Source organism: Anolis sagrei, chromosome X, assembly GCF_037176765.1.
Source record: "Anolis sagrei isolate rAnoSag1 chromosome X, rAnoSag1.mat, whole genome shotgun sequence".
Classification (NCBI taxonomy): domain Eukaryota; kingdom Metazoa; phylum Chordata; class Lepidosauria; order Squamata; family Dactyloidae; genus Anolis; species Anolis sagrei.
Window position 1 is genome coordinate 50,775,804 of NC_090034.1, and position 25,070 is coordinate 50,800,873.

Genomic DNA, 25,070 nt, shown 5'->3' on the forward strand with positions numbered 1-25,070 from the left:
CCCCGCCCGCCCTCTGCTGACGTCACCGCCGCGGCTCTTAGGAGGAGGCCGGAGCCGAACAAAATGGCGGCCGCTTTGCCGGACGCGAAGGGGGATTGAGAGGCCACTGGGCAGAAGACGGGGTGGCTCGGGGGGCGCCCCCAAAACGCAGACAGACCCCCCGGAGGTGGGAGGCGGAGGAGAGGAGGCCTCGGGGGCCTTTTGCGAACCCCGTCCTTTCCCTTCGCCCCTTTTTTCAAACCCTGACTCTGTGGGCCTCTTTTCCCATTGACTACTTTAGCTCAGGCTCCAGGCCTCCCAGGGATGCTAGGTCGCGTTTGGGGGGCTCTTTACCCATTGACTACTTTAGGGAAGGCTTCAGGCCTTCCTTTGACATGCTACGCCTTCGCTTCTTCTTTTCCTTTTGTGTGTGTTTTTCTCTGCCTAATATCCTTTACAAACCAAGGCCTTTGAGGGGGGAAAGGCCCATTTTCCACTAGGCCCCATCGATTCCTTTTGGAAAAGGGAAAGAAAGCGGTCTATTCCCCCCCCCCCCAAATCTCTTGACTTCCCTTTTAGGCCCCCCAGCTTCATTCCTCAGCTTCTTGTTTATTTCCAGGGTTGGGCCTCACCTTACTGCCTCCTTGCTGTAAAAGTGAGAAGGAAAAAGCCTTCCCCTTCACTCAGACGCCTCTGTTGTCATTTTTTTCTCCATTTAAGGGAAGGCTTTGAGGTCCTTGCTTCCATTGAGGCCTTTAAAGCCCTTTCTTTGCACGTCTTTTTCTTTTCTAGCAGTTCACACCGCTTTCTTCTGACTTTATTCCTTTCTCAGTCTGTATTCTCTTCAGATAATTCTATCTTCCCACTTTATTCCTTTCCAAATCCACATTCTCCTCTTTGGATATTCTGAGATCGCTGTTCCTTTCTTCTCACTTTATTCCTTTCTCAATCTATATTCTTCTCTTCGGGTAATTCTGAGGTTGTAGTTCTTTTCTTCCCACTTTATTCCTTTCCAAATCTATATTCTCTTTGGATATTCTGAGATAGCTGTTCCTTTCTCAAGCTATATTCTCCTCTTATTCTGAAGTTGCTGTTCTTTTCTTTTCACTGTATGTATTCTTTTCTCAATCTATAGCCTCCTCTTCAGTCTCTAAATCTATATTCTCTTCTTCAGATAATTCTGAGGTTGCCATTCTTTTCTTCCCATCTTGTTTATGCTATTTAAATCTATATTTAAATAGATATTCTGAGTTATCTGTTCCTTTCCTCGCACTTTATTCCTTTCTCTGTCTACATTTTCCTCTTCAGATAATTCTGAGGTTGCCATTCTTTTCTTCCCACTTTGTATAGTCCTTTCTCAATCTATATTCTCTAAGGTTGTCTTTTCTTTTCACTTGATTTAAAATAACTATTGCTTTCCTCTCACTTTATTTATTCCTTTCTCAATCTATTTTCTTCTCTTCTGAAGTTGCTGTTATTTTATTTTCACTTTATGTATTCCTTTCTCAATTTATATTCTTTTTGATATTCTGAGATAGCTATTCCTTTTCACTTTATTCTATTTAAATCTATATTTAAATAGATATTCTGAGGTAGCTATTTCTTTCTTCCCACTTTATTTATTCCCTACTCTTTGGATATTCTGAAATAGCTATTACTTTTCTCTCACTTTATCCTTTTTGAAATCTCTGTTCCCCTTCTTCGGCTTCTTTGAGCTATTCCTTCACTTTTATTTATTCTTTTTCAAATCTGATTCCTTATTTTGCTTTCAATTCACACACCATTTGAATGTCTTCTGAATATCTAATTTCCCCCCTCAAAAAAACAAAACAAAAGGGCAATTTTCTGTTTCTTCTCACATTGGATTCCCTTTCATTCAGTTTGACATCCTGGGAGTAATTTCATCTAAAAAACAGGTGCTTCCAAATATTCCCACACTCTTTCTTTCCTTCTAGCGAGTCATATTTCCATCTCATCCTTTTCTGTTTTGCGTTTTAGGACATCCCAGGCCCTAAAAGTTTCGTTTAATCCATATTTATGATGCTCAACATCTAAACGACTTAAATTACTGCATTCTTTTGGGCTTCCATCCTAATGTTATCAAGGCAATTCCCCCAACTTTCTATTTTAATGAAACGTTGCTTTGTCTATTACTCAGTTTCTAGGACATTCATTCCTAGCTAGTATTTTTATTTTTGAGGGGTTTCCTGAGAGCAATACCCTGTACTCTCCGTTGAGAAGCAATTCCCTGTACTCTTGTTTTTTAAAGTTTCTTTATTGAGTGCCTTTCTGATTGCTCTGTGCTTGCGGACTGGCATTTGCACAGGCCAAAACTGGATATTTAAAGCTTGGAAATACTCGGAAGCAAGTCTGCAGGAAGCCATCAAGGATGTCGGACAATCAGGCCAACAATCCCCATCATCCCACCAACAATAATGTCGGAGGACCCCCAGGGAACAACCGAGGGGTCCGCAACCTCAACCAGAACCCACTTATCAATGTTCGGGACCGCCTTTTCCATGCACTCTTCTTCAAGATGGCCGTGACCTATGCCCGCCTTTTCCCACCATCCTTTCGACGCGTATTTGAGTTCTTTGTTCTCCTCAAGGTAAGGCAGATAGGGAGGGACATAACAGAATATTACAGTGAGTTGTTGCAAGTTTTCTGGGCTGTCCCCGAACTTTCTGATCCAGAAGCATTATCTCCTGGTGTTTCGCCCATATCAATGGCAGGCATCCTCAGAGGTTGTGAGGTCTGTGAGAAACTAGGCAAGTGGGGTTTATATATCTGTGGAATGTCTAGGGTGGAAAAAAGAACTCTCGTCTGTTGGAGGCAAGTGGGAATGTTGCAGTTGGCCACATTAATTAACATTGAATGACCTTGCATGTCTGCTTCCTGCCTGTGGGGATCGTTTGTTAAGAGTTGTTAGGTGGCCTAGATTGTTTCCTGTCTGGAATTCTGTTTTTAGAGTGATTCCGGCCATGAAAGCCTTCGACAACACATTAAATCATATCTATGCCTGGATGGCCCATCGGGGTTGGATTGGATGGCCCTTTGGGGTCTCTTCCAACTCTGTCATTCTGTGCAACAGGGCTGCTTGGGTTGTCAACATCCTCCAAGCTGCCCAGAATCATTGAATTGGAAGAGACCACATGGGCCATCTAGTCCAACCCCCTGCCATGCTGATGGCCATCTAGCTTCTGTTTAAAAGCCTCCTTGGTCTGTGTCCTGCAGGCTCTGTTTGTGCTCTTCATCCTGGCCTACATTCACATCGCCTTCTCCCGCTCCCCCATAAACTGCCTGGAACACGTTCGGGACAAGTGGCCCCGGGACGGCATCCTGAGGGTTGAGATCCAGCGCAACTCCAGCCGCGCTCCCATCTTCCTCCAGTTTTGTGAGGACGACCGGTTCCCTGGAATGGCAGTGGAGCCAGCGACGGCAATGGAGGAAGAAGAGGAGGAGGAGGAAGAAGAGATGACCGTGGAGATGTTCCAGAACAGCTCCATCAAGGTATTGGGATGCCCTTTCCCCCTGTTCCTTCTGGTGGACCTTTTCACGTGGGTGTTACCACTTGACTTTCTATTATTGTGTGTTGAGTGTCCCCTACCCTAAAGGAGCTCTATCCTATCTGATCTTGTAGGAGAAGCAAGGCCACCTATAGTTAGTCCTCGAATGGGAAACCCGCAACAAATCCCAGGCGATATTTCAGAGGAAAGAACTGGCTCATGCAAATTTGCTGGGCTCACCTTGGACTAAAAACTTTTCACGTTTGCGCAGGAATTCACCATTTAAAAATTATTCCCTCCCCATGTTCTCGTTCCACACGAGCAAACAGGAGCGAAGTCCAGATTAGTGTGAGAAATCCCCTCCAGATTTAACTCACTCTATTTGCTTCTTAATTTCACTTAATTCTCTCCATACGCCTTCCCATTCTATCCCTTCCGACGAGGGGATTAAAGCACTGGAGCAATCAAACTAGCCTAATAATGGCTATCCTTGGTAATAGGACCCCAAAGAAGCACTGTTTGGAAGAAGCTGCTGGCTGGGGAAGGCTTGGTTTGTGTCAAGAGAGGGTTGAGCTGGATGGCCCTTGGGGTCTCTTTTGACTTTGGGGTTTCTATAATGCGTTTCTCCTTTCCTGTTTCCAGTTTGAGCTGGACATTGAACCGAAGGTCTACCTCAAGCCCTCGCGGCTGAACGGCGCCAAAGTGCTGGCCCCCAACGAAAGCCAGGAGTTCTCTTTCACTGACGAGACGGCTTCTAAAGGTATGGAGCCCCTCAGCGAGACTGTGTCCGAGTTTGAGATGCTAGCCAAAGCAGGTAAAGGCACTTATATGGCTCCCCTTCCTCTCCCCCACCCCCTTTCGGGCTCATTTGCATCTTTCCCTTATCTTCTCATCTTTTCCATCCCTTTAGAATTCCCATTCCACCTCTCTCCATCTCTTCGTTATCTCCCAGTGAAATCTCAACCATGCTCATGAACGAGACTCTACCTCAACGTTTCTCAATCTGGGGGTCAGGACCCCTGCGGGGGTCGCAAAGGGATTTTAGAGAAGCTGCCAAAGACCATCAAAAAACATTATTTCTGATGGTCTTTGACAGAGAAGGTCATCAGAAAAGAGAAGGTTGAAGATCTCTCTGCCTGTCCTTCCCTTCCTTTTTGGAAACAGATGGTGAATCCTCCCACAAAATCCCTCTCTGCTATGTTTGTCCGGCGTCTCGGCTGCCTCTAAGTCAAGAGGGCTGTGTCTGAGACTCCAAGCAGGCAGGGGAGAGCAGGTGTACTCGGTGCATGGCAGCGTGGTGTGCATGTGTGGGTGAGGGAGAATGTGTGAGGCTGGAGGGAGGTTTGCGTTAGTTAGACCCTTCAAGGCATGGGCATTCTGTATGGGAAGTTTGGCCCAATTCTATTATTGATGGGGTTCAGAATGCTCTTTGATTGTAGGTGAACTATAAATCCCAGCAACTACAACTCCCAAATGTCAAGGTCTATTTTCCCCAACCTCCACCAGTGTTCATATTTGGGCATATTGAGTATTCGTGCTAAGTTTGATCCAGATCCATCATTGTTTGAATCCACAGTGTTCTCTGGATGTAGGTGAACTACAACTCCTAAGCTCAAAGTCAATACCCACCAAACCCTTCCAGTATTTTCTGTTGGTCATGGGAGTTCTGTGTGCCAAGTTTGGTTCAGTTCCATTGTTGGTTGAGTTCAGAATGCTCTTTGATTGTAGGTGAACTATAAATCCCAGCAACGACAACTCCCAAATTAGCAATGAAAATAATTTTATGGTTGGTATCACCACAACATGAACTGTTGCGGCATTAGGAAGGTTGAGAAACAATGTTCTTCCTAAAACAGACACTTCTTGGGATGCTGTAGAATTAATGCAGTTTGACACTGCGTGAACTGCGATGGGTCACTGCTATGGAGTCCTGGGATTGTAGTTTGCCAGAGCACTGGACCTCTTGGGTAAAGAAGGCAAAACACCTTGCAAAACTACAATCTTTCATAGCATGCAATCCAAAGCCATCAAATGGCAATAAGAACAACAACAACAACAACAACAACAACAACACTTTATATTCCCCCCCCCCCCTTCTCATTTAATGCCTTGTTACAAATGGAAGTACAGTAAATCAAAAATAGACAGACAAAGGCTGCCCCTTTCATTTCCGGCTTCTGGAAGCGGTGCTCATTTCTGGCTCTGGGGAAGGTGCTTTTCTTTGTTTCCAAGCCAAGGAGCTTGTATTGTCATAGGCACTTTCTGGTCATGTGGCAGGCAAGATTGCTTGGAGTGTATCTTTGCCTTTTCCCAGTGAAGCAGTACCTTTGATCTACTCACATTTGCATGTATTCAAACTGCTAGGTTGGCAGGAGCTGGGGCTGACAGTGGGAGCTCACCCTGTCTCACAGATTTGAACTGCCAAACTTCAGATGAACAGTTCAGCAGCACTAGGGTTTAACCCATTGTGCCACCGCGGTCCCTAATTCGATCATTTAGATCAGGCCTCTTCCAACCTTTGACCCTCCAGGTGTTTGGAACTGCAATTCCCAAAACCCCTTGCCAGCTTATCCAATGGAAAGGAATTCTGGGAGCTGAAGACCAAAACACCTGAAGGGGCACAGGTTGGAAGAGTTCTGGTTTAGATGAAAAGATTTAGAATCGGGGGTTCTGCAAAGAATTGGGGACCGGTCGTCATCTCTATGCCTCTTTGAGGAATTTATCACACTGTCTTTTAATGAATTTCTTGTAATTTGTCAAATAATTACTGTGACACAACCATTTTATTTTGAACAAACAAAGGAAGAACTCGCTCTTGAAATAAGGACTTCTGCTGTTTATATGGAAGTTCTATTTTAAGAACAAATGTGTCATTTGTTCATGATTTGAGCAGTGTGCTCTGACTCTAGAGCAGTGGTTCCCAAGTTTTTTTTTGGTCAGGGACTACTTTGATTTTTTTTTCTTGTTAGCAGGGTCCACAAGTTTCAACAGTAATAGTAGTACTTATTTATATCCCGCCACCATCTCCCAATAAGAGACACGGGGTGGCCTACACAACTGCACATATCGTGTCATAACACATAAGTACACCAATATCCATAATAATCATTACAATTACAAAGTCAATGAACATAATTAATACAAAACATTGGGGTTTTTTTTTACACCAAAACTCAAGAGAATCAGATTCAATAAAAGGTTGGGAACCACTGCTCCAAACCCACTAAACCCTAGATGGGGGGAACAGGGTTGGAGAGGGTCCTCCTAATCCTCAAGTGGCAGGAGGAGGCTGGCTAAGGAAAGACAAAAGAAAGCAAAAGAAAAGAAGAGAAAAAGGAAGGAGGAAGGAAGGACAGGAGAAAAGAAGGCAAAGGAAGGGAAGAGAAGAGAAAAGGTAAGAGAAGGAGGGCAAGGGAAAAGGAGGCAAAGGAAAGGGTGGGAAGAGAAGAGAAAAAGGAAGGAAAGAAGGAAGGGTGAGAGAAAAGGCAAAGAGAAGGAAGGGAAGAGAAGATTAAAGAAAGGAAAGAAAGAAGGGCAAGAGAAAAGGCAACAGGAAGGAACTAGAGAAAAGGGAAGGATTGGCAAGAGAAAAGGAAGGAAAGAAGGAAGAGCAAGAGAAAAGGCAAAGTGAAGGAAGGGAAGAGAAAAGGAAGAAAGGGCAAGAGAAAAGGAAGGGAAGAAGGACAAGTAAAAGAAAAGGAAGGGAAGAAGGACAAGTAAAAGAAAAGGCAAGGGGAAGGAAGAGAAAAGAAAGGAAAGAAGGGAAGAGAAAAAGGAAGGGAAGAAAGAAAAGGGAAGGAAGGGCAAGAGAAGGGAAGAAGGAAGGAAGGAAGGAAGGAAAGCAAGAGAAAAGGGAAAGAAGAGAAACGGGAAGGAAGGAAAGGCAAGAGAAACGGCAAAGGGAAGAGAAGAGAAAAGAAATGAAAGAAGGGCAAGAGAAAGAAGTCAAAGGAACTGCTGATGAGCAGGGAAAGGAAGAGAAGAGAAGGAAAGAAGGCAGGCAAGGGAGGAGAAGAGAAAGAAAAAGCAAAGGAAGAGAGGAGAAAGAGGGAAGGAGACCCCAATGCACTCCAGGCAGCAGAACATGCCACTCTTACCATTTCAGATAAAAGGCCCCTATCTGACCAGGGTACTGTGGGAAATGGGGCTTGGTTAGGGTATCTATGGGGGGAGGAGCGGGAGTAGTCCAGGCTACTTTCATAAAAAGAATGCAGTGGGGAAGAGGTTGTTGTTGGCATTGTTGGCATCGTCATTATTGTTCTTGCCATCGTTATTGTTGTCTCTTATCCTTTTATCCAAAAGTGGGGACTCAAGGCAGCTTCTAAGTTAAAACTATGACAATATATAAATGTATTGTCATCTTTCTCTGTTGTGTGACACAAAGGAGCCAATTGTCTTTTCATCTTTCTATTCATATTTCAACGCATTTGCTTGGTTTTTATTGCGTTTGCCGCCTTGAATTCCTATAGCGGGAGAAAGGCGGGATACAAATGGATTAGTAGGTTGTATATTATACTGCCTGTTTTAACATATTGTTCATTATACTGTCTATTTGGTACATAACGTAACCAAGAAAAAGGCCCTCGTTTGCGATCTCTTTGCCGACTTGAAACACTGAGCTTGGATGGATGCGAACGAAAGCTGGCCCATGGTGCAGCCCTCCTTTTAACACTGCTTTGCTTCCCTTTCGTTTCCCAGTCTGGCCCCAAGAGGAGTACATTGTGGAGTATTCCTTCGAATACGGCTTCTTGCGCTTGTCCCAAAGCACCCGCCAGCGCCTCAGCATTCCCGTCATGGTGGTGACGTTAGGTGAGTGTCCTTTTTGGGCTTCTCAGACAATTGTGAGATGTAGCTGCTCTGAACAGCTCCTTGAGCCAGGAAGACATACTTCGTGTTTGAAGAGCTCTGTTCCCCATTGAGATTGTAATATTTGGATATTGGACTCTGGAGAGCAAAGTTCGAATCTCCACTTAGCTGTTGAAACTCCCCGAGTGACTTTGAGCAAGTCTCGCTCTCAGGGGAAGGCCATGGCAAAACAGTAAAAAGTTTCTTGGGCAGATTCTAAACAAATCTTACCAAGAAACTCTACAGTAACCTTTCATATGTCTATTTTCCTGGCCATAGAAAGAGCACATTTATTATTATTATTTCCTGGCCATAAAAAGAACAGATGATGATGATGATGATGATGATGATGATGATGATGATGATTTAATAATAATAAATAAAAGAGCACATTATTATTTCCTGATCATAAAAAGAGCATATTATGATGATGGATGGAAATGAAATTGATATGACACTCCACCTTGGCTGGCTTTTAATGGTTATTATTTAATACTAGCTTGGGTACCCCGTGTTGCCTGGGTTATTAGAAGAAGTCATTTTTTTATTTTACAAAATGCATAAGGTTGTGGATGAACTACAACTCACATCATGCCAGTTTAACCCCCTGAAACTCCATCAATACTTAATGTTTGTCATGTTGGGCAAGTTTACTCTAGATGCTGCATTGGTGGAGTTCAGTATGCTCTCCAGCTGCAGGATGAAATTACAACTTCCACCATGGTGGGTCAGTTTCATCAAATCCCTCCAGTACGTTCAGTTGGCCATGGGGGTTCTGTGTCCCAAGTTAGGTCCAGGTCCATCATCGGTGAGGTTCGGAGTGCTCTTTGGTTGCAGGTGAACTATAAATCCCAGTACCTACAACTAGCAAATATCAAGGCCAATTCCACCCCAAACCCACCAGTATTCAAATTTTGGCATATTGGGTATCCGTGCCAAATTTGGTGCAGATCCATCCATGTTTGTGTTCACAGTGCTCTCTGGATGTAAGTGAACTATAGTTCCTATAAATCAAGGTGAATTTTCACCAAAGCCCTCCTGTATCTTTTGTTGTTCATAGGGCTTCTGTATGCCAAGTTTGATCCAATTCCCTTTTTGGTGAGGTTCAGAGTGCTCTTTGATTGCAGGCGAACTATAAATCCCAGTACCTACAAATCCTATAACTCAAGGTGAATTCCTCCCAAACCTCTCCAGTATTTTTTTTTTGTTGGTCATGTGCCATATGTGCCATATGTGGCCCAGGTTCATTGTGAAAGGGGATCACAGTGCTCTGTCTTGATGCAGAGTGAACTACAACTTCCATCATGTTGAGTCAGTTCCCCAAACCCCCTCCAGTATGTTCAGTTGCTGATCAATTCCTCTCTGTTTGCTGTGTGCCATAGGAAAGGGTTAAGGTAGAGGCAGTCTTCACACCAATGGAGAGAGAAGGAAACACAGGGCTGTCTGCGGTGGAGGAAAAAAAAGAAAATCTATGAATTGTCCACGTATGAAAGCCCTCACTTGGGTGGTGGGCAGGGTGGTGTTTGTGAGGGACGTTGGCAGGGCTCTTGGACATGTTCATGGTGCTTGCTCTAACCTGCAATGTCACTGGAGGGAGGGCCATTGGTGTCCCCTGAGTCGTGGGAGCTATGTCTGTTTGTGGAGGCAGAAGCTTGTCTATGTAAGTGGGCACCCCAGCCACATACACATATACATATTTTCACTTTTGTTATGTGTATATATTAAGATTATTATTATTATTATTATTATTCTCTGTCTCCAGATCCTACCCGAGACCAGTGCTTTGGCGACCGGTTCAGCCGGCTTTTGCTGGATGAATTCCTAGGCTACGATGACATCCTCATGTCCAGTGTCAAGGCTTTAGCTGAAAATGAAGAGAATAAAGGTAACTGGAAAGAGGGGCTACTCTACCTTTTTAAGGGGTTTTCCCTGCAATGATCTGCAGTCATTTGGGCGGGGGGATGCTGGGAGTTTCCATCTGGAGAAAATGTGAGAGACAATACGAGAGGAAAATATCTGAAAGGGCGCCATCTTGTTTTCTGAGAGGCTAGACTAGAATCTGGAAAGAAATGGCAAAGGATTCCATTGAAATATTAAAACTCTCCTCCTTTGCTTTTGTGATTGCAGTTTCAACTGTGTTTTAATATGTAACATGGCAATGAGGTTCCATTAAAAATAAACTTTGTTTTTATCTATGCTTTTATGATTGCAGTTATTACTATGTTGAAATATGTGGATTTATAGCTATATTTAACTATACGAGCTGAAAGGAGAGGCGTGTGATAAATAAAGTTATTATTCTTTGGAGATATTAATACAGCAATTGAGCAGATTGGTATGTATTATTTATCATGTCAGAAGTGAATTGAGGATACAGTTATAATGTATTTAAAACCACAAACAAAGTTAAAAATGTGGCATTATACTAAATGTCCTTTGACCAGAAGCTGGCCACTTGGAGTGCCTCTGGTGTGGCTGTGGGAAGGTCCTCCATTGTACATATGGCAGGACTCAGACTGCATGGCAGTATGTAGTCTGTGATTTGGCTCCGCACTTGCATGTGATAGACTCCACTTTGTAACCCCATCTCTTAAGGTTGACTCTGCATCTCATGGTGCCAGAGCACAGCCTGTTCAGCACCCTCGAGGTTGTCCACTCTTCTGTGTGTCCAGGAGGGAGTCTCTCATCCGGTGTCAGCCACTAATTGAGGTTCTGGGTTGTAACCTGCCACTTTTGAACTCTCGCTTTCTGAGGTGTTCCTGCAAGTATCTCTGTAGACCTTTGGCAGCTATTTCTTGATTTAAGACGTTGGCTTGCTGGCTGAAACCTGAACAGGGGATGGGCCGGAGATGTGCATGCCTTGTTCCTTTCATTACAGGCTGCTACTTCCCGATGGATGTCAGGTGGTGCAATACCGGCTAAACAGTATAATTTCTCCAGCGGTGTTGGGCATAGACATCCTGTGATAGTGCGGCATGTCTCATTAAGAGCCACACCCACTGTTTTAACATGGTGAGATGTATTCCACACTGGGCATGCATATTCAGCAGTAGAGAAGCAAAGCGCAAGGGCAGATGTCTTCACTGTTTCTGGTTGTGATCTCCAGGTTGTGCCAGTCAGCTTTTGTATGATATTATTTCTAGTACCCACTTTTTGCTTGATATTCAAGCAGTGCTTCTTGTGAATCAGAGCACGGTCCAGAGTGACTCCCTGGTATTTTGGTGAGTTGCAATGCTCCAGTGGGATTCCTTCCCAGATAATCCTCAGAGCTCGAGATGCTTGTCTGTTCTTAAGGTGAAAAGCACACGTCTACGTTTTAGATGGATGAGGAATCAGCTGGTTTTTCCTGTAATAGGCCGTAAGAGCATGGATGGAGCAAGCATGCTCCCCTCAGGCAGGCCATTCTTCTGTCTTCACCATCTGTTTCTCTGACTCTAGAACCCAACAAAAAAGCTTCTGTTTTGTAGCAGATTTGCTGTGAAGAGGGTGAGGTAGTAGTCCTTTGTGATATTACACATTTTTTCTCAGGAGAAGGCAATGATTTGCAGTATCAAAGGCTGCTGACAGGTCTATGAAGACAGCTCCAGTCATCTGCTGCTTTTCAAAACCATCTTCTATGTGTTGAGTCAGGCTCAGCACTTGTGATTTCCAGCTTTTCCCTTTCCTGAAACCAGCTTGCTGTGGGATCATAAATGGGTCTATTTTTTCCATAATTCTGTGCAGGATAAATCTCTCCAGAACTTTGTTGTGTGTGTGATGAAAAACAAGGCCTTTAATATCCTCCAGGGTTTGGTTTTAGGAATCCTTTTGGATACCCAAATCCATGAACACTGAAGTCCTATTAGTTATAATAGTGTAAGGAAATGGCATCTGTTGTACCAAGAGGCAAATTCAAGCTTTACTTTTGGGTGTTTTGGGGGGATATTTTAAAGCATGGACAATTGAATCCATAGGTGCAAAATGAATGGCTTTCCAGCCAACTCATGAGACAAATTGCAGAGGTCCTTTTTGAACAACTTCTCCTTTCTCACTGGCATCCAGGGTTCCTTCGCAATGTGGTGTCTGGGGAGCACTACCGCTTCATCAGCATGTGGATGGCCAGGACTTCCTACTTGGCTGCTTTCGTCATCATGGTGATTTTTGTGAGTATTTGGTTTCATTGTTGAGAGTCGACTTGATGACTTTTGCAGGCGTTGGTTCCCAAGACTGCTTTTGAGAGTTGATAAAAGTGATCCAGACAGAAATCTTATGGAGAGAAGAAACAGGGTTATTATTATTATAAGACATTAATAATAATAATAAGTTTTGCTGCCCTTCTCTTTCCAGACCCTCTCAGTCTCCATGCTGTTGCGATACTCGCATCACCAAATCTTCGTTTTTATCGGTAAGCCTCTTGCTATTTCTGCCTGTCTGCTAGTCAGCTGATGGGTTTCGGAGTTCTTTCACCAGGTCGTGGGCTTCCCCTTTGGCTCGTAGTCCCCAGCCAGATATTTCTGACTCCTTTTCTTCTTCCACAGTGGACCTGCTGCAAATGCTGGAAATGAACATGACCATTGCTTTCCCAGCAGCCCCTTTGCTGACGGTCATTTTGGCCCTCGTAGGTAAGATGGCGACCTTTGAACCCTCGTCTGCTCTGGTTGACAGGAAGAAGATACCTGCTATCTTTAATCTGTATTTGTTTCGATAGGGAGAGCTTCCTGATCTTTACACAGTTGTCATTTGGTTAGCAAAACCCCTGGGCATGACGCTTTCCTTTGCCAAGACTTTTTCAACGTCTCCCCCCCCCCCCCCAACTATTTTCATACTCTGTCTAGCTGGAGGCTTTTTAGCAGCATCCACATTACAGGATGGGAAATGAAGACTGAACAAACATAGGGTTTCAGGAATATGTCAACTGGAAAAAGACCAGATTGTGTTTTATGAAATTATGTTGTAGCTGTATGTGTTGGCTTTTAATGGGTGAGGTAAATAGCTACCCACAGAATCCTTACTGAGCATGTGCAAAGAGCAAAACAAAGGGGAAAATCCCTTTGGCATATTAAAAGCATTATTATTATTATTATTATTATTATTATTATTATTATTATTATTCATCTCCAGAATCCCTTACTGAATATTTGTGAAAAGTAAAACAAAGGAAGAAAGCTATTGGCATATTAAAATGTATAATAATAACAATTATTATTATTATTATTATTATTATTATTGTTATTATTGTTATCTGCCTCTTCTCAAGGAGGAGCACAACATAGTTACAACACTTCATCATCAAACATTTATGTAAAACACATGCTGTATATGCTTGAGTTTTTTAGCCTTTTTTTAGTCTGGAAAAGCCCCCCTCAGCTTATACTTGAGTCAACGTTCTTTATCATTTTACTCTGTTGTTGTTATCATTACATTTATTATTGTACTCTATTATTATTACGTTTATTATTTTACTCTATTCTCATTATTACATTTATTTTACTCTTACAGTTATTACATTTCCATTATTTTACTCTATTATTATTTTTCTTACATTTATTATTTTATTTATTATTGGAAGGATATGTAAGCACATTTACATTGAAGAAGGTTAGAACAATGGTTCAATCAGAGTTGGACAGTCTTATCTTAAATTACAGTTCTTTATAAATATTCAAAAACATTTAACCCACTGATGCCTCAATTAATGTAATTGTATTGGTATCTCTTTTTATTGTGAAATTTCCCAGTAGCTGCTGCATTTCCCACCCTCGGCTTACAGTTGAATCAATAAGTTTTCCCAGTTTTTTGTGGGAAAATTAGTGTGCCTTGGCTTATATTCGGGTCGGCTTCAACTCGAGTATATACAGTATATGAAATACGTACAGAGCAAAGTTTAAAATGCCATAAACACAGGCCATGGGCTTAAAATTCCTAGTTAAAAATGGACTGTGAGAGTTTGGCAGCTGAAACGGAAATGGTGTACGAAAAATGGAAAATGGTGAAAGGAATAAATATATGTATCAGCTATTTTGGGAGAGGGACAGCAGCTTGACGGCAGAGAAACATATTGAGAACTCTGCAAATCCCAGGATTCCCCAGTTAAATGGAGTCATGGTGCTATTCTTGCTTCCTGCGGTCCGAAGTAATGCCATTTCAGCATCATTGGGAATGCTTTCTTGGATTGGAGAAGTTGGAAAAGTTGATGTTTCTTTCCTCCTCTTCTGCCAGGCATGGAAGCCATAATGTCAGAGTTCTTCAATGACACCACCACGGCCTTCTACATCATCTTAATTGTGTGGCTGGCCGACCAGTACGATGCCATTTGCTGCCACACCAACACCAGCAAGAGACACTGGCTGAGGTATGGATGTAGGGGGCCTGTCTGTTTTGAATAGAGAGAGAGACCACTCTTTGAATCAGGAGGGGAAATACTCTAATTTAGGCACCAATGCCATTGTTTCTCACAAGCCCTCCTCTTCTCCTCCCCTCCAGGTTTTTCTACCTCTACCATTTTGCCTTCTATGCTTACCATTACCGCTTCAATGGGCAATACAGCAGTCTTGCGCTGGTCACCTCCTGGCTTTTCATACAGGTAAGGCACCTTTTTCTACCTTCAGGGTGTGCCAACCTTCACTCTGTTGGATCAGACACCATCTCAACATTCAAGATCAACCTTTCCTATCTTCCTTGGGGTTGGGTTGGATGCTGGGAGCTGTCGTCTCGTATGTCTGAAGGGCGTTGAGAGACTTTCCTAGCCTAAAAGGGATGTGTTGTTGAGCTTGGCCTCATGTAAGCCGCTCCGAGTCCCTTGGGGAGATGGTGGCAGGGTATAAATAAAGATGATGATGATTATTATTATTAAAGGCTCAACGTCAGCTTTAAAGGAGAAGGAATTGTGTAATGCAATTCTTAAACTATATCCCCAGTGCCTGGATGCCATTCTTTCTTGCTTTTTGTCGCCTCCAAACCACTCTTTGGCTCTTGTAGACAGAGCAGCCATGGCTTCCTTGGTAGAGTTTATCCATTTTTCTTTTTTGTTTCCCCTGCTGCCTTCAGCATTACAGTCTGGTTGTTTTCTCATTATAATCTTAGCTTTCTGCTTTCTGTTTTGCCCCAGAACAGGGCCTCTCAGAGCACTTCTGTTGCATCTTGCTTCATAGAATCATAGAGTTGGAAGAGACCAATTGGATGGTGGGCCATCCAATCCAACCCCATTGTGCCAAGAAACAGGAAAATCACATTCAAAGCACCCCCAACAGATGGCCATCCAGCCTCTGTTTCAAATACTCCAAAGAAGGAGCCTCCACCACAGTTGAGGCAGAGAGAGAGTTCCACTGCTGAGCAGCTCCATCTCATTGTTCGGAAGTTCTTCCTCATGTTCATGTAGCATCTCCTTTCTTTCTTGTAGTGTGAAGCCATTGTTCCATTGCGTCCTAGTCTCCAAGGCAGTAGAAAACAAGCTTGCTCCCTCCTCCTTATGACTTCCCCATGACTCTTGATACCTGGCTCTCATCATATCTCCTCTCAGCCTTCTCTTTTGCAGGCTAAACATGTCCAGATTTTTGAAGCCACTCCTCATAGGGATTGTTCTCCAGACCCTTGATCCTTTGAGCTGCTCTCCTCTGGACACATTCTGGCTTGTCAACATCTTCCTTCAATTGTGGTGCCCAGAATTGGACACAGTGTGATTCCAGGTAAAGGCTGAATATAGGGGTAGCATGACTTCCCTGGATCTGGACACTAGACTCCTATTGATGCAGGCCAAAATCTCATTGACTTTTTGAGCTGCCGCATCACACTGCTTATGTTCACCTTCCTGTCCTAGAGTACTCCAAGATCTTTTTCACACGCCCTACTATTGAGCCAGGCATCATTCCCCAGTCTGTCTCTGTGCATTTCCTTTTTTCTGCCTCAGTGGAGTATCTTGCATTTTCCCCTGTTGAACTTCATTGTGTAAGTTTTGGCCAATCGTTTCTCTAATCTGTGAAGATCGTTTTGAATTCTGCTCCTGACGTCTGGAGTTTTGGCTCTCCCAGTTTGGTCCCATCTGCAAACTTGATGATCTTACCTTCTATTATTCTTGTTGTTGTTATTACTATTATTATTTACTACATTTATATCTGATCCCTCTCAGCCCAAAGGGGATGCGGAGTGGATCACAGAATACATACACGGCAAACATTCAATGCCATTAAACACACAGGACAGACAACAGATAGAGGCATTTTCCTCCAACTTTGGTGTCCTGGAGGTTGTGCTCAATTCCGGCCACAGGGGGGGGGGGTGCTGTTGCTCCATCCTCTATTACAGTGGTTCTCAAACTTCCTAATGCCGTGACCCCTTAATACAGTTCCTCGTGTTGTGGTGACACCCAAACATAAAAGTATTTTAGTTGCTACTTCATAACTGTAATTTTGCTACTGTTATGAATCGTCATGTAAATATCTGATAGGCAAAATGTATTTTCATTCACTAAACCCAATTTGGCGCAAATACCCAAATTTGAATACTGGTGGGGTTAGGGGGGGATTGATTTTATCATTTGGGAGCTGTAGTTGCTGGGATTTATAGTTCACCTACAATCAAAGAGCATTCTGAACTCCACCAATAATGGAATTGAACCAAACTTGGTTCACAGAAATCCCATGACCAGCAGAAAATACGAAGGTTCTGGTGGGCATTGACCTAGAGTTTGAGAGTTGTAGTTCACCTACCTCTAGAAAGCACTATGAACTCAAGCAATGATGGATCTGGACCAATATGCCCAAATGTGAACACGGGTGGAGTTTGTGAAAAATAGACCTTGACATTTGGGAGTTGTAGTTACTGGGATTTATAGTTCACCTACAATCAAAGAGCATTCTGAACCCCATCAACGATAGAATTGGGCCAGATTTCCCACACAGAACCCCCATGACCATGTTTTCCGATGGCCCTCTGACACTTCGTGACCCACCCCCCAGGGGTCCAGACCCCCAGGTTGAGAAACACTGCTCTATGACAAAGAGCCTTGATCACAGACTTCCTCCTTCTTTTGATCATCAGCATTTTCCTGGTATTACCTTTATGGTGCTGTAAAATATCTCCCCACTTAAGGGTGCCTAATTTCTCCACTCGCAGCTCACAGCTGTTTTCAAACTCCTTAAGTGGACAGTGAGCTGGGCTGAAGGTCGGGTGCTTACCCCGACCTAGGCTTCTAACCCTTCATTTAAGTCATGAATAAAGAGGTTGAACAGAACCGGGGCCAGGACAGAACCCTGCTTATGGCACTCCTCACTTCTTTCCAGGATGAAGAGGAAACATTGGGGAGAATCACCCTCTGGGTTCATTCGCTTAACCAATTACATTCAGATCTGCCTATTTCTCATTGGACTACTTTCCTTGCCAGAAAGTCATGGGGGACCTTGTCAAAGGAAGGCCTTCTTGAAATCCAGATATGCTCCATTCACGGTGTGCCCTGCATCTACCCAGCTTGTAACTATCTAAAAAAGTGGTCCGATGAGCCTGGCATGACTTGTTTTTGATCAATCCATTTGGACTATTAGCGATGACCACATTCCTTTCTAAGTGTTTGCAGACCACTTCCTTAACGATCTTTTCCAGAATCTTGCCTGGTGTCAACATGAAGCTGACCAGACATTGGTAATGATTTGGGATTGTCCTTTTTTCCCTTCTTGAAGATAGATAGGGGACCACATTTGTCCTCCTCCAATCTGCTGGGACTTGTCTCGTTCTCCAAGAACTCTCAAAGATGGTTCCGAGATTACTTCTGCTTTTTCCTTCAATATTCTTGGATGCAGTTGATACAGCCCTGTGGACTTGAATCCGTTTAGATCGGCCAGGTATTCCTGGACAACTTGTTTCCCTCTTTGGGGTTGGATTTCCCCCCATCCTTCATCCATTCCATGTTGCTGAGGTTGAGGACGACTTTCTTTTTGTGAGAAGACTGAAGCAAAGAAGGCATTGAGTAGTTCTGCCTTTTCCCGATCTCATGTCAGCATTTCCTCATCTTCTCCTCCAGAAGCCCTATTGCCTCCTTATTCTTCCTTTTTCTTCCGATGTAAACAAAGGAGCCCTTTTGAGCGTTTTAATGTCCCTGGCAAGCCTGGGCCCATTTTGCGCTTTAGCCTTGCGAACCTTTCCCTACAGGAGTTGGCCTCATCTATGTTCCATGCCCAGTCTTCCCTCTTTATAAAGAGAGGAACTTGGATGCCTCTCATTCTTTTCTCCGCTGGCAGAGCGGAGAACGTCCTTTGGGGTCCATTCTTGCTAATCTCACCATGACCTTTGTGCGAGGTCTTGCAGTGGAGCATAGGGAGACTACCTTAACTGTATGGTACTACACTCAGGCAATAAAAACGACATGCCTGGCTTAAAAGCAGTCCATATGGAATGAATCTAGGAGTCTTAATAAGCGAAGTCAAATGCAAGTCAGGAATGTAATGCAGCAACTAAAACAGCCAATGCGATTCCAGGCTGCATCAAGAGGAGTCTAGTGTGCTGATCGATTGAAGTCTTCGTCCCATTCTCTTCTGCTTTGGTCAGACCTCACCTCGAATAACCCTGTGTCGAGTTCGGGACCACACAATTTAAGAAGGATATTGACAAGTTAGAACGTGTCCAGAGAAGGTCCATCAAAATGAAGAATGGCTTAGGAAGCGAGGAATATTTAGCTTGGAGAAGAAAAGGCTGAAAGAAGGGAACATGAGAGCCATCTATCTATACACATAATAAAAGTGAAAATATAGATGTGTGTGTGTGGTTGGGGTGTCCACTTACACAGACAAGCTCCTGCCTCCACAAACAGCTATAGCTCTTACTACTCAGGAGACACCAAAAGTCCTCCCTCCAATGACATTGCAGGTTATAGTGAGCACTCTGAACATGTCCAAGAGCCCTGCCAATGTCCTCCACAAACACCATAGTGCTCACCGCCCAAGTGAAGGCTTTCATGCGGGGACCATTTCATCTAGACTTTATGCTTTTCCTCCACCACAGATGTCCCAGTGTTTCTGATTCTCTCCATTGGTGTGGAATTTGCATGCTCCCACCCACTGGCTCTCCCTTCACCCTTTCCTTTTTTTATGCCACACAGCAAACAGATGAATTGATCAGCAGGTGAACATACTGGAGAGGTTTGGGAAGAATTCATCTTGATTAAAAGAGTTGTAGGGACTGGGATGTATAGTTCACCTGCAATCCAAGAGCACTCTGAACCTCACCAACGATGGACCTGAAACTCACTTGTCACACAGAACCCTCATGACCAACAAAAATTACTGGAGGTCTTTGGAGGGATTTAGAGGAGTTGTAGTTCACCTACATCCAGAGCACACTATGAACCCAAATAATGATAGTTCCGGACCAAACTTGGCATGCATACCCGATATGTCCACATTTGAGTACTGGTGGGTTTTGAGGGCAATTGGCCTGGACATTTTGGAGTTGTAGGTACTGGGATGTATAGTTCACCTGCAATCAGTGAGCACTCCGAACTCCACATAAATGGAATTGGATCAAACTTGGCAAACAGAGCCCCCATGACCAGCCAAAAATACTGGACGTCTTTTTGGGAGAAATTCACCTAGATTTGGGAGAGATGTAGTTCACCTACATCCAGTGTTCACTATGAACCCAGACAATGAGGAATATGGACCAAACTTGGCATGCATACTTGATATGCCCAAATTTGATTACTGGAGGGGTTTGGGAGGAACTGACCTTCTTTTCTGGGAGTTGTAGTTCACCTACAACCAGAGAAATGGTGACCTCCACTGATGATGGACCTGGACCAAACGTGGCACACAGAACCTCCATGACTCACTCAACCTACTGGAGGAGTTTGAGGGGACTGACTCACTATAGTGGGAGTTGTAGTTTACCCTACAGTCAGAGAACACACTGAACCCCACCAATGATGCATCCAGAGCAAACGTCCCCAATGTAACAAACTTTTAAGTACTGATGGAGTTTCGGGGGGTTAACCTGGCATGATGTGAGTTGTAGTTCATCCACTACTTTATGCATTTTGTACATTAAAAAAATGACTTTTTCAAATATCCTAGGCAACGCCAGGGACCCAAGCTAGTGTTTACATATTTGAGAGGAGGCCACATTGAGGAGGAGACAGGCTTGTTTACTGCCAAGCGGACTAAGAGGAGGCAAGAACTTCAGAACTGTTTGGCAGTGGAATAAGTGTGATGGAGTCTTCTTCTCGGCAGATTTTTAGGCTGGATGTCAGGAGGGTTAGGACAAGAGCAGACTGGCTGTCAGATAGCCCTTGGTTCATGATCTCAATTTGGGACTATTGTTTGAACCATTTTGGCAGCTGTAGCCCAATATGAAGCATCTTTTTTTCACCTCTCTTCCATGTCATTTGCAGGAGCTCACTTCCCAGCACTTGTGGCCCTAATCCCATCTCTCTCTCTCTCTGCTCTTTGTGTTTCCTGGCAGCATTCTATGATCTACTTCTTCCACCATTACGAGCTTCCAGCCATCCTACAGCAAATCCGGATCCAGGAGATGCTGCTCCAGAATCAGCAAGTAGGGGCTCAGACCACCCTTCAGGACAACCTCAATAATAACACGACAGTTGCTTCCAATGACTTGGCTGGGGCCCGGCCCCATTTAGACCCTGCCGGTACTGTTGGAGAAGCCTCCGGGGAGGGCCACGCAGCAGCTGCGGTGGCTTCTTTAGGCAGCGACATGAACTGGGTGGCAGAAACGGCGGCCGTCATCACCGAAGCCTCCTTCCTCTCCAACCTGAGCGGGTCCTTCCTAGACCCGGGGATCGAACCGGATGTGGCGGCTGGTGGTGGCTTACCGGATATGGCCGTTGCCGCCAGTGTGATGACCCGCTTCCTCATCGGCAGTGACACCTTGGCAGAGGTGGCCTTTGAGGTCCCATCAAGTGGGGAGGTTTCCCCGGCGGACACGGCGCCACCGACGCCATCTTTATCCCCTCCCCAGTCGTTGAGGGATTCTGTGTTTAGAAGAGCCTCAGAGGACGGACTTGTTGACGGGGAAGCCGAACTCGTCTCCCCCGAAAATACTTCTTCCAACCCCGAATCCAAGTTCTCTTCTCTGTAACCGACCCGGAAGACGTTCTCGTCACCCGTTCCTTGCTTTTCCGGGAGAAGAAAGGCCAAGGGACAGCCGGAGTTGTATTGAGGGAAATGTGAACAACAAACGAAAGCAGTAGTTGAACATTGATTCCCGTGTCCGAACGAATACCTTCCCATCCACTAAACATGGCTTCTCCAATGTAGTGGCACTTCTTGTTGATTTTTCCTGAATTTCAGCCTATGCTTTTCAGGCTCGAATGAGAGGAGGAAGTTTTCATTTGGTTCGGCTCTGAGAAGCGCTGGGAGACCCAGAACGGAGTGAGGATTATCGCACGCTTCTCTGTGGCGAAAGGGGGAATGGGTGGTGGGACGGTGCCAATCTGGCACTCCCTTTAATGAAAACTTTTCCTTCTCGAAGTAGGGGAAAAAAATCACTCAAAGGGGGTGGGAAAAGAGTGCCCAAGCCTTGTTGTTCGGACCGTGCATCCGCTTCACAATAAAACGGCCTCTTTTGGAGCATAGGTTTTCCTTTCGAAGCCAAGGAGGGGTCGTTTGGTAAAGCAGAGCTTGGGCCATCCTTTCATTCTTCCAATGGATCTTTTCCTAAATGCTAAGTCCTGGAGAGGCATGGGATAAGAGACTTGGGGTTTACTATTTTCTCTCTATGATTGAGGTTTTAAAAGGTGAGCTGGGTAAAGGATAACTATACATTGGGGCGAAAGAGTCCTCAGCTAAGCAAAGAAAGTCATAGTATGGCTTGCAAGCTTGATATTGCTTTGGTTCATCTTCCCATCCCTCTTGTGGTTCTCTACAAACAAAACCGGATTCTCTCATATGCTCCATGCAGGTTAGGATATATGATTCCCTCCTCCCCAGTCAATCCCAGTGCCTTTTTCTAAATGTGGGGTGAATGAGGGCTTTCTAAATATGTTCTATGGATTGGTGGAGCCACATATAAAAAGTGATGGAAGAAAATGCCCTCCAGTAGCCAATTTTTGTCCCCTTCCCAGATTGCGGTTTCTCTTACATTCTATGGGGAGGGGAAAGCACAGCAATGGTAAGGCAAACGTGAAGGGGATCTAGGAATCTTTGGAGGCCACAATCTGAAAATGGCTCACAGTGTGATGTGGCAGCTCAAAAGGCCAATGAGATTCTAGGTGGAATCCGTAGGAGTATAGTGTCTACATTAGGCTTAGGCAAACTTTCTAACTTGGGGGTTGCATGTTAGCACTCCCTGCTAGGAGAACTGGCTGCCCAGTGATGGAAGGAAGGCTTCTTGGCAGGGGGTTGGACTGGATGGCCCATGAAGTCTCTTCCAACTCTATGATTCTATGACACGGAGGAAGAGAAGGGTGGAAGGAGAAAGAGGGAGTGAGGGAAGGAAGGAAGGATAAAAGGGAGGAAGGGAAGGATAATGAAAAGAGATGGAAGGAAGGGAAGAAGAAAGGAAAGGAAGGATGGAAGAAGGGAGGGAGGTAAGGAGGAAAAAGGGAAGGAAGGAAAGTAAAGGGAGGGAAAGATGAAAGAAGGAAGGAAGGACAAAGGTGGAAGGAAATGGGAAGAGAAGGAAGGAAAGACGAAAGGGAAGGAAGAGAGGAGAAAGGAAGAGAAGGAGGGACGAAAGGATGGAAGAGAAGGAGATGGAGAGAAGGTAGCAGGAAAGGAAGAAGGATAGGATGGTGAAAGAGGAGGGCCTGAGAAAAGAGCCCAAGGGGCCGCATCCGGCCCCTGGGCCTGGGTTTTCCCATACCTAGTCTACATCATAGTCCCAATCTATTCTGCTTTGATCAAACCTCATCTGGAATAATATCCACTTCAAGAGGGACATGGACAAGCTGGAAAGTGTCCAGAAAAGGCCGAACAAATGGGTCAGAGGTCAGGGAACTATGGATCCCTCTAGAGGAGAGTGGCTTAGGCAACTTGCTAAGGAGAAGAGAAAGGGACGTGAGATCCATGTTGAAATATTTGAAAGAACACCCTGTTGAGGACTAGCTTGTTTTCTAGTATAGAAGCTATAATACAGAGCATGGATTCAAGTGGCAGGAAAATGGATCCCACCTAAATATTGGAAAGAATAATCCTGTTCAACAATGGAATTTGTTTTGCTGGTTTTTCCTTGAGGTTTTTGAGGCAGAGACCGGATGGCCATCTGTTTGGAGGGCTTAGATTGTGTTGTCATGGCGGAATGCAATTGAGCTAGATAGCCTTTGGGTTCCCTTCTGACTGCAATTCTAAGATTGAAGTCTCCAAACCTTCCTCCAATTTACACACAACTTTGTGGAGGACGGGAGCCCCCAGTGGCGCAGTGGGTTAAAGCACTGAGCTGCTGAGTTTGTTGATCAAAAGGTCGCAGGTTTGATTCCGGGGAGCGGCGTGAGCTTCCGCTGTCAGCCCTAGCATCTGCCAACCTAGCAGTTCGAAAACATGCAAATGTGAGTAGATCAATAGGTACCGCTCCGGCAGGAAGGTCACGGCGCTCCATGCAGTCATGCCGGCCACATGACCTTGGAGGTGTCTACGGACAACGCTGGCTCTTTGGCTTAGAAATGGAGATGAGCACCACACCCCAGAGTCAGACATGATTGGACTTAATGTCAGGGGACTACCTTTACCTTTACCTTACCTTGTGGAAGACGCCAGTGGGGCATTGACGTTCTTTTGACACGGTGCATCCGTCCCCAGTCTGCTGTGTTCAAAACTAACACTTAAAACAATAATTTTGACCAGACTGTACTTAATTCAGGGTAGTTTATAGATATGTAATGCACGGGGAAAAAATAGTGGGATTTTTTTTAGACAACATTGTATTGGCAGAACCATCAGCCACCATCTGCCTGTGACTTTGTTGACAGGGTTTGTTTGAATGTAAGCTGGACTTTCAGACTTGAAACTGGGACACGAACAAAACCAAATCACAAGGAGAAGAGTAGATTTCCGCTCAGTTTAATGTACAAAATGTATGTATGTATATATATTTTATATATACATATATATAATATATATATGTAATAAATACTATATCTTAACAGCGTTACTCTGCACCTTTTCCTGTCCTCACAGTCAGAATGTAATCTGTGTTGTTATTTTTGAAGGAGGGGAAGAGCTGACACTCTTAAGAGAGAAAAGGGGGGAAACCCTGGTACAATGGAGATGTTCTCTTTCATAAAAAGGATCTCTTTATTGCCTCAGTTTCCCCCAAACACATAATGATGCAATTCTAGGATGGTCTGGTTTTGCCTCGGTGTCGTTTTCCTTCTGCTTTGGCGCGATACCCTGGGCGTGATCCTTGTAGGATCTAGTTCAGGAATAAGGGGGATACGGCCCTTTGGTGTTGCTAGACTGCAACTCCCATCTTGCTGGGCTTTTGATTAGGGCTTTTGGGAGTTGCAGTGCAGCTGCATCTTTCTCTGGTTTTAGGAGCGTTGGCTGTGCAGACAATGCGCTAAACCCCTTTTGAACATATTATTTGTTCAGGTGATGTTTTCATGACTGTGGGCAGAACTTTGCCACTTCAACCCTACTCTTGAGGAAGACTTATAAACAGGATTGAACTCTGGGCTTTTGTACCCTGAAATCCGTAGCACCCTTCCCTCCCACCCTTTCACCGGACTCTCCTTTCCATCCTTCCTTCCTTCCATCCATCCATCACCTCACTTCCTTCTATGCTCTCCCTCCCCCCTCCCTTTCATCCAACTTCCCTTCCTCC

At 44.5% G+C, this 25,070-nt stretch overlaps 1 protein-coding gene across 2 annotated transcripts; it reads left to right on the forward strand.

Moving 5' to 3' along the window:
• Positions 1-24,390, forward strand: LOC132781155 (membralin). 2 transcript variants are annotated; one of them, XM_060785158.2, is made up of 11 exons: positions 1-2,587; positions 3,214-3,489; positions 4,128-4,299; positions 8,184-8,294; positions 10,093-10,215; positions 12,372-12,472; positions 12,657-12,714; positions 12,848-12,931; positions 14,529-14,661; positions 14,793-14,892; positions 20,754-24,390. In XM_060785158.2, exons 1-11 carry the CDS (start codon positions 2,369-2,371, stop codon positions 21,387-21,389), a joined length of 2,013 nt encoding a protein of 670 aa, XP_060641141.2. In that variant the 5' UTR covers positions 1-2,368; the 3' UTR covers positions 21,390-24,390. The 2 variants fall into 2 exon arrangements, with proteins under 2 accessions (XP_060641141.2, XP_060641142.2); XM_060785159.2 differs by having other exon boundaries at positions 2-2,587; positions 4,128-4,245.
• The last annotated feature ends 680 nt before the right edge of the window (positions 24,391-25,070 follow it).